Source organism: Nanorana parkeri, unplaced genomic scaffold, assembly GCF_000935625.1.
Source record: "Nanorana parkeri isolate BGI_ZX_2015 unplaced genomic scaffold, ASM93562v1 scaffold510, whole genome shotgun sequence".
Taxonomy (NCBI): Eukaryota; Metazoa; Chordata; class Amphibia; order Anura; family Dicroglossidae; genus Nanorana; species Nanorana parkeri.
Genome location: NW_017306778.1, coordinates 214,503 through 226,537, shown reverse-complemented (window position 1 = coordinate 226,537; position 12,035 = coordinate 214,503). Strand labels below are relative to the sequence as shown.

The 12,035-nt window shown below is 43.5% G+C and overlaps 1 protein-coding gene across 1 annotated transcript in view; it reads left to right on the top strand.

The window, feature by feature from the left end:
• The window catches only part of ASMTL (acetylserotonin O-methyltransferase-like), a 54,155-nt gene that overhangs the window by 2,940 nt on the left and 39,180 nt on the right, over positions 1-12,035 (top strand). The window contains exons 2-3 of the mRNA XM_018561249.1: positions 6,921-7,047; positions 10,890-11,021. Coding sequence (XP_018416751.1) covers positions 6,955-7,047; positions 10,890-11,021 — 225 coding nt within the window. The 5' untranslated portion in view covers positions 6,921-6,954. The remainder of the gene's footprint in view (positions 1-6,920; positions 7,048-10,889; positions 11,022-12,035) is intronic.

Genomic DNA, 12,035 nt, shown 5'->3' with positions numbered 1-12,035 from the left:
TCTCCTCTTTACAGGGGAGACTTTTCTGCTTTTTATTTTGGTACAGGGCACTTTAAGGTTCCCCAAAAATATGACCTTTTCCCAATCCAGTCATATTGACCAGCTTGGGTGATGATCTGATATCTAGTAGTCACCAAGGACACTGCTAGCAGAGGCTCATCATGGGACTGGTTAGAAAACCTGCGTGGTTATGGTTGTTTTGTCGTCATAAGTCTGTGTGCCTCCCATCTCTGAGCCATGTATTAAACAAGTAGTAAAATATATCACCAATGCACCAAAGTAAAATCTTCAACAAGTGGTCATTTTATTGATGTTCACACATCTCGTCATAGAGCAACCTTTCGGGGCCTCGAAACGTTGCTTTATGACGACGTGTACAAAGATTTTACTTTGGTATGTTGGTGTTATACTCTACTGTTTGGATTTGTGGCGCTATCACTGCAGCACCCACTTTCAAAAAGGACATACCAGTAAGGAGTGCGGTGGGAACCTCTTTGGAACATGTATTAAAGAAGAACTCCAGAAATGATCTTTTATGGAAACTTACTTCGGTCCAGCTTGGCTCGGTGTGACCAGTCCTTGGCTTTGTATCTGTCTCCCTGATAACAGGCCTACAGAGAACATTAGATTATAGACAATAAATGAAGGTTGGGTATGTAGACAGAATTCAAAAGCCTCTGGCATTATTGCCCAAGATCCCTAAACATAAAAGGTACATTTAGGTGTCTGTTTATGTTTACAGCGGAACTCAGAAATGATCCTTTGTGGAAATTTATATTGGTTCAGCTTGGCTCGATGTAACTATTAATATCTGTTGGTGCTGCTGGGGATGCTGAAAATCATTGTAGTAGTCCATGCCACATACAGTGATAGCCATGAATGCCTGAGTGCTGCTTCAGCAGCTTCCCTTCAAAACAGGAAGTCACTTGCTTGGCACCTCCGCCATTTAGAGAACACCTTGTATTTTTTTCAATGAATACAAGGTATCCTCTGTGCGAGGTGGAGATTGTGATGTCATCCTACCGTTTTCTCCACCTTGTCCAATCAAAGAATGCCTTGTAATCATTGAAAAGTTTACCAGGCGTTCTCTGAATGGTGGTGATGACGAGTGAACAAGCGACATCCTGCGTTCAGAGTGCATAGGGGAAGCTGCTGAAGCAGAACCCGGAAGATCATGGCTATCGCTGTATGTAGCGTGGATTACTATAGTGATTTTCAGCATTCCCAGCGGCCCTCAGATATGGATACTTACATGGAGCCAAGCTGGACCAAGTTAAGACAATTCCTGGAGTTGCACTTTAAACTTGAACAGACACCTAAACCTACCTTTTATGCTTAGAAATCTGGGCCATTGGTGTCAAAGGTTTATTGGATTGTGCCTACATACCATCCATTGTCTCATTATCTCTTTTCTCTGCAGGCCTGTTATCTGGGAGACAGGTACAAAGTCAAGGACTGGTCACACAGAAAAAACAAACATTTTTATGCTCCAACCAATACCTTTATTCTAGTTACTGATTGGTGGGATGTTCAAGCCTTTGGTGTTTAGTGCCATCTGTGTGCCTACTGGAGATTTACTCTCACCTCCTCCTATCTTGATGATCTTTGTCACAGGAGCAACAAGTCACACCCAGCCACTGTCGCACACTCGTTTCCTCCGTCTACATTGTGCATGATGACGCTGAGGGACCGCGACAGGTTGCTGCACTACTAAGGTGTGGACCAAACAAGTATTTAACCCTTGCACCACTGCAAGGGTTTTTTGTCTTGTGCCTGGAGCAATAAAAAACCCTTCACCACTATCCAACACAGGAAAAACTTTCAGCTGCATTTCTACTTTCATCATGTAAAAATGTGCAGCGAGTTCAGAGAATATGGAAGAAGATACGGAACATATGTTTTAAATGTGTACTCTGGGCAACAGTATTGCAGTTGCAGTACTTGCCCATTGCAGTGGCCTACCCCTGTACTGCAAGGGTTAAAGTGACATTTGCTGTCCTTTTCAGCCTTCTCTCCAGTGCTGCTGCAGGTCTCCGATCCAGCGCTGACTCCTCTGTGCTTGCTGGCACTTCCTGTCCCACGGTGTCTGCATGCAAGTGCACGTCGTCTATAGATTTACCTTGTGTCTCTCCTGCGCATGCGCCCGCCCCAAGATCCTTTGTGGCCGGCCGAGATTTTTCAGATTTTCGGACGGGAGCGCGCAGGGAAGACACAGGTAAGTATAACCTTTTTAAAGCGGTTTTAAAAAAATAAATAGTTTTTGCATCTATTTACTGCTTGCTAGCAGTATATAGATGCAAAAAAACCCGATGGTTTAATAACACTTTAAGTGCTAGTTTTTGGCTGGGGCTAAATAAAAATAAAAGTTGTCCCCAGACCATCTGAGCCGCCTCCTTGCTTCTCCAATCGCTCCTCCTACGCTGCAGCTTTGGAATGTTCCTCAGCCTCCTCATGTCTATACATTGTGTATAGAATGTGATGATTAACAGGATGTTTGACCCAGAGTATAACTTTTTTTTTCTTTAGCACCTAGAAAAAAACGAGCAGTTAACCCTTGCAGTGCGGGGGTAGCCCCACTGTAAGGGTTAAGAAAAGTTCTGCCTGGATTTCTTCTTTAAAGTGATTCCGTGTACATTATTCTTCAGTTTTCCTTCTGTTTGACATGAATCTTGAAATGAGTGTTTCACAGATTTTACAGTCATGTCCACATATTCCAATTGTTAATATGTAATGTTTGAATTGTAGCCAGATAATGCTTTACAGGTTAAACATCCATTTTGGCCATTCATCTGACTTCTGAAAAGCACTGACCAAAGTCTGAACTCGATGAGCAAACCGTAGAGCAGTCATGATTCACCTTCACTCACTGGCTGACCCCCATCTCCAGTATATCGAAGGATTAGGCATTCTGTATTTTGCAATGCTGTGTAAATATGTGAAAACATTATAATTCGCATTGCACCAATACATTCTTGCAAAAGAAAATGTAAAAAAAAACAAGGTTACTGTACCAAAGTTAGCTGGTAGTTAGTCGCCCTCTTAATAAACCTGACTGCGCTAATGCAATCTATTTACTAAAACTAGTAACGTTAATAGTACATATGTGCCTCCTTCATGCACCAGTCTCCGCGCTCTGTGTCCGCCCCGAGGCTTGGATAGTCACGACACCATTAAAAAAAAAAAATGATCGGTGTCCATCTTCTTTACTCTTTGCTGGTCCACCTATGACAAAAAGGCTTTTTTTGTTCAACACATAAGTGTATTATTATTATTATACGTATTAATATCGTACGGTGCATTTGGGAGATTAGGCCCATGACATATATGCCTCATCTTGCTTGCGCTGCACAACATTGCACACATTCTATTTTAAAAAAAGAGTTTGGAAGCGTGCTCTAGTGATGCAGCCGTCCCAGGGGACACCTGTAAGGCCCTGGCTACGTCACCAGTGCCTCACTACACCAGGAAGTGGAAAAGATTTCAGGTTAAATAAAGAAATTGATAGGAACAAAGAAAACTGCTCGTCCCTCGGATTTTTAGCTCCGAGGGAAAAGAGTCTACCCACCTTCTTATAATGCTAGTTGCCTGGCTCTCATGCTGATCCTTAAATCAGTACATGCTGACATGATATTTCCCTAGTCATCGTCCAGGGCAGCATCTGAGAGATGGGATCCTCCCACCTGAAACAGGGAATACATCATCCACAATTCAAATAAAAAGGGTGGTCCCTATTAACTGTGATGCACGCCCGGCCCAAACCTGCTGTACGTCATTCCCACGTGACTATACACAAGTCTGAACCGAGCGTGAGCGATACCACTCTCAGCCGCACCCTGCACAGAGATTTCCCAGCTCGCAGGATACAATCTCAGGCCTGCAGACAGAGCGATTGTCACCAGGGTTGGTTAACTCCGTAAACCCTTTACCCACAAGCGTTCACTGGCACCATGTGTTTTTTGTACTGGCAACACAAAACCATGCCCAGCAAATGCTGCGCCAATTTAAAACACTTAAAGTGACATCAAAGTCAAAAAAAAAATTCCCTCCCCCCATGTTAATGTTAGCACTTTCCTTAAATGATGTCTCTTATTCCGATCTTCTTCTTCTTTCCTGATGTTTTCATCTGTCCCTCCAGCGGTGCGGCGGCTCTCTGATCCAGCGCTGACTGCTCTGTCTCTCTGATCCAGCGGTGTCTGCATGCGGGTGCACGCGTCCATACACTTACCTTGCGTCTCTGCTCGTCTCCCGGCTGAGAATCCGAACTGCGCATGCGCACGCCCCAAGATGCTTTGCGGCCGCCAGAACAGTTTCGTTTTCTCGGGTGGGAGCGCGCAAAGAAAAAAAGGTAAGTTTAAACCGCTGTTTTAGCTTTTTTTTTTTTTTAAACTGTTTGCCTATATCTACTGCTTGATAGCAGTAGATATAGTCAAAACGGGAGGGTTTAGAACCCCTTTAAACAATGCCTGTGATACCGCTGTCCTCAGGAATATGACAGGATTCACCATACAGTAGCGCTCTTCACAGAGGCAAGGATACTTTAAGTTTGTATATAGAGCGTAGAGATAAGCTTAACTATTTCCAGCAGATAATGTCCAACGAGGGGAACTCTTCTGCGATGTTAAGTCTTCTAGTTCCTCGATGTTTAAAAAAACCAAGAGCCACTCTAGTCGCCTTGACAGAATATTTTATGAGCCCCCTTTTGCAGGGTGTCCCAGAGCCGGCCCCTAGGGCAGGGCTGGGGAGGGAAAGCAGGCGGAGGATAAACCTTTATTTTTCACTATCCCCACCCAATTCCAAATTTTGAAAAGTAGCTTGATTTTCAAACTCAGGTTTTATGACTTTCGTGTGAATGTGGGGTCACCAGCTCTCCCGAGACCTGCTTGTTTATATAACTTGTCCACTGGTAATAGATGAGTGCTTGGTGCCATGCCTTTTAATTAGGGACAGCTATAAAAGGCTTACAGAGTACATTTTGACATGTATATCAATAGAGGTTTAGCGTCCCTCTCTTTTTCTCCTGTTTCATCCATCGGATAGAAGTTGGCTTCTAAATCTAACAAGGCTTTAGAAGGTTTCTCTGGTACTGCTTGGACTTCTCTCACTCTTTGAGGAGCTCCAAGAATGGTTGTGACCTGTGTCAGGGCCTGATACAGGCTGACAAACATCATAACGCTGATGTTTGGTGGCTTCGGACGTGCATCGCCCTGTCATCCTCTAGAAGTGTTTATAAACAGCTTCAATAAGGGCCTTGGACTCATCTGGGCAGAGGAGCTTGGTTTCCACCAGAGAAAATCTGTAAGGAAGTAACTGAGCTGAGTTACAATCTTTGGTGTAGCACTGCACAGTTACCCTCCATCTGTTGTGATCAGACTCTTGGTAGTAAGGTGCTCTATACCCATAATTGTATAACCCATTTGTTTATTTTTAATTCCAAAGTCCATCACTTTGCATTTATCGACATTAAACCTCATCTGGAAAGACACACACCTGGTAACCTGTAGGTACCTGGTAACTTTGTTTCCAGGAATCGTCCAGGGCAGCACGGATTCCCTCCCTGCTTATTGAGTGGTGTGGTTCAACATGAAGTTCATTGTTACTGTCTGGTGGTCCTTTCTGCCCTTCGGTTCTATGATAATACTGAGGTGGTTAAGAGGGACCGCCCTTTTTATTCTAATTGTGGATGATGTGTTTCCTATTTCAGGTGGGAGGATCCCATCTCTCAGATACTGCCCTGGAGGATTCCTGGAAACAAAGTTACCAGGTACCTTTTTTTTGACGTATCAAAAAGTATGCAAGAAAGGGACCAATGGCAATGTAGATAGGAGATAATAAACCCCTAGGGGTTTAGGGGTTAATGCATAAGCGCACTTTCATACAAGTGTACTTATTCTTTCTGCTCCCCCTCCCTTAACTTCTCAGATCTCGATCCCACAGCCGTAGCCTCTGTGGCTTGTGTACATACAGTACTGCACGTCTCTTTGTTCTGGCTGCGCCTGTGTATTACAGTGCCCTTATTGAAGCTGGTCATATGGGGTAGTGCCCAAGGCCATAAACAAAGGGGGACAGTCCCATAGACATCAATGGCGCTGAAATGTGCATACGCTGCCAGGATGTAAACAAACACCAGAAATACCGGTACACTTGGTTTTAAAGTGCACTTATCCTTTAAACATTAACTAGGCTTTAGCGGTACATAAAGTGGGTCTTAAAGTGACCCTGTCTGGGTTGCTGAAACCTCTCTGTATAGCAGAACTCCGAGCACCAATCCTGTTTCACCTTTCCTGCTGTGTGGAATAGTTTATCCCCCACTGGCCAGTGTGGTTTGTTCTGCTGACTCCTATTTTACTACTGTGTCCTGCAATAAATAAGAGGGACAGCAGTAGAAATCACAGCAGCCAATTGGGGAGCGCCACTATTTGACCAGCCCGAGGAGTCAAATAGGATTGGTGTCAAGACATGCAAGTGTAAAGCATTCTTCACAGGGTACTTTCATCTTAATTTTTTTTTCCAATTGACAATTTTTTATTGATTTTTTGTTCATATTCAGGTAATACAGGAGCAGCAGAAGATATAAAACATAAAAGTAAATAGTATACAGACCATAGCCACTATTACATAGTACGGCACCCAGTAATGCATAGTAAACACATTACGACAACAAGTCATTAGTAAGAGATGGTATATGCAACCAGTGTGGGTTAAGACTATATTGACAAGCAGACATTACCGGTATTTCATTGTAATTTTATTAACCACCACACAGTTATTTTAAAGTGTTTCTCCGCTACTCCGGAGCCCTCAAGCCTCCATGATTCCTGTCTTTTTATACCTTCTTTTTACTATTGCTACTTTTCACTAAAACTAATGTGCTTGCAGTTGATGTTCATCTGATTACATGTTTTATATCCCTTTTATGTCAGTTTAGGAGGCTAAAGTGCTATTTACAGACGAGAAATGTTGCTGAATCCAGTAATTTCAAAGTTGGCAGGGAAGAGGGTAGTACTGGCCAGTGCATCTCCACGTCGACAAGATATACTTTCCAATGTGGTACGTAAATAGGGATTGATATTTAACTGTACAGTAAAATGCCCCAAACCAAATCTGACAGCATATGCAGTCATTTGTTGCTGTAATGTGATTTGATAAAATATTACATTGACCTGATGTTACTACAAAATTGTAAAAAATGGAAAAGCGCACTACATGGAGTAAGAGCTTCTGGGGATGTGGGCCCTGTATGGAGCAACAATACACAAATAAGTTTGAGAGCGCTAGTACTGTATAGGTAAACTCACGTTTGAGATGTCTCAGGAAGAGGTCCTCTGTAATCCCTGTATAAGACGTAAATTAGCCAGGGTACAGGGTGAGGTGAGGTGAAAGTGTACTTTCCCTCAAATCCTGGTAAATTTACTCAGGGAGCTTTCTTATGTAACTGTTATGTTAGATTAGATTACATCTCCCAGCTTAGTGACGATGTTTACTAACGTTAACCATCAGCTACCATCGGGCCCCTTATAGACGGGTATTCCGATCAGGTCTGCCAGTCAGTTTTTCAGGGCGATTTGTAGCACAGTGTTAGTTTTTGGGCAGCCAGATCTAAACGCATGCGAGTCCGTTTACATCCGATTACCCCTGACTTGGTCCAGGTTCGGAAAACCAAAGGAAACACTTCCGGTTTAGCGTACCTGTTCGTGGTGGATCGGGATTAATCTGATGTAAACTGACATGTCTGTTGATATCTGACTCCACATACACCTAACATTGGTCCATGTAGTTCAGTTTTTTTTTTTTCTATCGGAAGACGGAGGAAAAGAATGAACGATGTTACAGCGTTGACCCATGCACAGATCCACTGCTGATCACAGTTGACAGGCGCCCGTGTGACAGTGGCCTCAGTCCTTGCCTTCCATCACTTCCCATGCACGTTACAGGCCACAATTTGGATCAAAAGGAATTTTTATCTGCTGAGATCTCCCCAAAGCTTAAGGATCATATTCGAATCCTTACTGATGCAGTATGCACATACCAAACTTAGAACAGCCTGCGTCAGCCATCCTAAGGTCTCCAGCCTGGGGTCTCTAAAAATGGCCATACCTGCAAAGGTCTTCCTTGTACACTCGCTCTTAGAGCTCTTTGTATGATGATTGGTCTATCCCTTATGGTCCCTGTTGAGGACTTTCCTGTTTTTAAGGACCTGGTAGACGAGAGGTTAGAAGCAAAAAACTACGGTACCCTAAATTGCCCATAGGCAACATTTTAAAAGCCCATACTGTTAATCAGTTTAAAGTTAACAGTGCGTGATGGCCCCAGAATTATTGTTCTCCGACCTTCGCAGTGATATGAAACGTGTGGCACAATTGTTTTCACACATAGGTGCACCCGACGTGTGTTTGCTTCTGTATGTGCGTATATGTGAGGACGGGAACTTTAAACATTTTTTTTTTAAATGTCACCTACTTTTATTGCTATCACATAGGGCTAACAAGCCCACTATGTAATAGCACAAATACAAACTCTTTTGGAGACATCAGGGGTTTATTAGACCCCAAATGTCACCTATTGACCCCAAAAAGGCAGATAAAGCACAGATCAAGCTTTATCAGCTTCTTCTCTGGCAACAGCAGCCGGAGAAATGACAAACTGAAACCGGAAGTGATAAAAAAAATCTTGCTTCCAGTTTCAGTGATCAGAGGGGAGATCAGCCGCTCCCCAGCTGTGGACAAGCGATCAAGTAGCTCTATAGCTGACCAAACCCTTGTAGGTAAAAGCCATTGTCGGCTGTAAACAACGGTACCAAGATCATGGCTGCTGCAGGGATCTTGGTATAACCACTTCAGGGCAGTTGCGTTTTTATACGGACGGTGGTCCCGAATTGGGTGCGGAGTTTGCTGGAGGTAAACGTCCCCTTGTACCTCAGAAAAAGAAGGCAGGGGTCCAGTATGGAAGCCTTTTTCTCCTGAAATGAAGAAGAGTTCCTTTTGTTTCCCTCAGGTCTCCAGTCTTAAGTCTAAAACTGGCACACAGATCCACTGCAAGACTTGGGCCTCAAAACTAATCGGGAACAAGCTCCTATCACAATGAGGGCATGTCTGTCGGTTCTTCTTAGCTATCTGTACCCAGGAAATTCTAGATGTCTGGGTGCTGGGCTACAAACTGGAGTTTTAATCTCCTGTTTCCTCTCCGCATCATACTCTCAAATTTGCCCTCCTTCCCGCAGAAGCTGGTTGATGTATGTGCTAATCTTCAACAGTTCCTCTCTCGGGGTCATTGCCCCAGTCAAGGAATATTTGGAGGGGTTCTACTCAAACGTGTTCACTGTTTCTAAGGCAAAGGGAAGAATTTGCCCTATTCTGGATGTAAATATTTTCAATAGGTTCCTGCAAAATAAAAACATCTGCATGGAACCTGCTAGGTTAGACATTGCCTCTCTTCAACTGAGGGACCTTCTGGCCTATGTGGACATCCAGGGTGCTTACTTACACATCCCTATTTTCCCACCTCATCAACGCTACCTCTGCTTGGCTTTAGGCATGCAGCATTATTAAGTTGTTGCCCTTGCCTTTGGCCTTTCCATTGCACCTTGGTCCCTCCACTCCCCATGCAAAGTCTGGCCTACTCTTTTCTCGCTCATTTGCCCACTGGATCAAGATGGAGGGCAATCCGGTTATTCTTATTGCACTGAACTGGTGCGAGAACGTGGGTGTCAGGCATACTCAGACTCCTGGCAGACTCTTTGTGGGCCCTTCCAGACCATCTAGATCTTCTGTTCCAAGAGACGGTCAGCCGTACTACTTCTTGGTTGCTGGATTTAACGGCTAGGTTAATTAAATCCAGGTCCCTAGGGACTGGCACCTATCGGATTCAGTCATCCCTACTCTCCAGAAGGCTAGGAAATCAACTTCGCGCAAAGTTTGCTATTTTACAAACAAGGGGCAAATCTCAACCTTAGCTATTCTGTTTCTAAGACTGCTGACAGCGCCTTAATTAGGGCATTTGTGCACGGTATCACAGACATCGCTTCCCCTATACATTGCCCAGTGACATTGTGGAATCTTGGTGTAGTTTTGATTGGTCTTTCAGAAATCCTTTGAACTTATCAGGCATATTTCCTTACCCTACCCAACCTTGCTTTTCTCACTCCATAACCTTGGTGAGGCGGGTCACTGAGTTAGCTGCTTCATCCCGTAAAGAGTCGTTCCTAGTATTACACTTGGATAAGGTTGTTCTGAGGGCTATGGCCTCCATTCTCCCCAATGTGGTTTCCTCCTTCCCTCTTAAAAAGGACATTATCCTTCCTTCCTTCCTTATGTCCTGATTCAAAATACTCCATGGACATTTCTCTCCACTGGCTGTATGTAGTAGGCTAAGTTCGAGTCTACCTCGATGCTACAGCTCCCTTCTGGCAGTCATATTCTCTTTTTGTCCTTCTACTCCACCATTGCTGGGTCAAATAGACAAACATTATTTAGCTTTTCAACATCAGGCATATCTTTCCCAGATTTGCAAGACCTCAGTTGTACTTTTTGGATGTCCCGTGGTTAAGACTGATCTTGTGTGCTGTACTGTACAATTAAGAAAAGAGGATTTTAAACCTTTCCCAAGGAAAAATATTAAAGCGTTAATATTTTTCTTAAAGCGGACCTTTACATTCAAAAATCAAATTCGACAAGCCTGCAATTATCTAGAAGTATGTGTTTGTAGATTGTCATTACTAAACATTTCTAAAGGTGTGTTTTTGTTGTTATTTTAAAGATATGGGTAAAGGTCCACTTTAAGAAAGCTTTACTTTAACAACTTCATGCTTTAAAAAACATTTTTATTTTGTAAGTAGATGGCATTTGTTAGCTTTGAGATTTACATTTTTTCCTTCACATTTCTCCTGTACACAGGGTCTTCGCTTTGAAGTGGTTCCATCATGGTTCAAGGAAACTCTTGATAAGTCTTTGTTTTCTGCTCCACAAGAATATGCTGTTGAAACTGCTAAGCAGAAGGCACTGGAAGTTGCAAGAAGAATGCATATGGTTAGTTTGGTGCCTTCTTATTTTGTTGTCAGGTAGAATTTATTGGTTTATTAGAAACTTTGTCAGGATGGCGGTGACTTGGCCAAGCTGAGGCTGCCATTACTGACTCGGAAACTGAGGTCTATTTATTATGCAGAGAATGTAACTTTAAAAGAGAACTATGGGGTAACCTTTTTATCCCATAGTTCTCTTTAGGGTCATGGGAGGACATGTACTAACATCCTCCCATGACCCAAAGCTCAGTATATAGCGGGCTATTGCCTACTATATTCTGAGAACGCCGCAGCCGGGAAGGATCCCGACAATACTGTTGGGATCCACCCAGCTGGCTGATTTGATAGGCACAGCCCGCTGTCAGAGGCACAGCCAGCTGTGCCTGTCCCCTCCCCTGTCCGTGCCTGCAGTCAGCGCTTGAGGATCTGAGAGGGGAGGGGGGAATTTCTGCTGGGAGCGGTGACTGACAGTCACCACTCTCTGCAGGGAGATGATCGAAAAGTGAGCGAGCAACGGTATGTGTTCGCTCACTTCCCGATCTATAGAGTCGACGTGTGACAGTTTAATTGTCACATGTAGGCTCTAACTATGGGGATAAGTGTAAATCACTCACCGCATAGTTCTCCTTTACCAAACATTAACTATTGAAAATCTATCCAGGTTCATTAATTTTAAATGGGAGTGATAGATTCCACATGAGCGAATGTTCGTGAAAGTCACAATCTCTGCTAGTGTTATTCCTGGGTGAAGGAGCATCACTGGGTACTCTTTAGAATTTTGGTTTAACCCTTTTGCTGCCAAGCCCTCCGGAACATTTTTCAAATCAGCTGGCCAAGCCATTTTTGCATTTTATGCATTTTTTTCCTATTGATTTGATTTTCAACTGCTGCGTTGCTAGCGTTTGTAAAAGACCCCCCAAACCATATATTTTCTGAAAGCGCAGGCCCGGTAGAATAAAAAGATGGTGATACTAAATTTGTAGGCCCTGCGATAATTGCGCAAATGTTTCTCAAATTAATA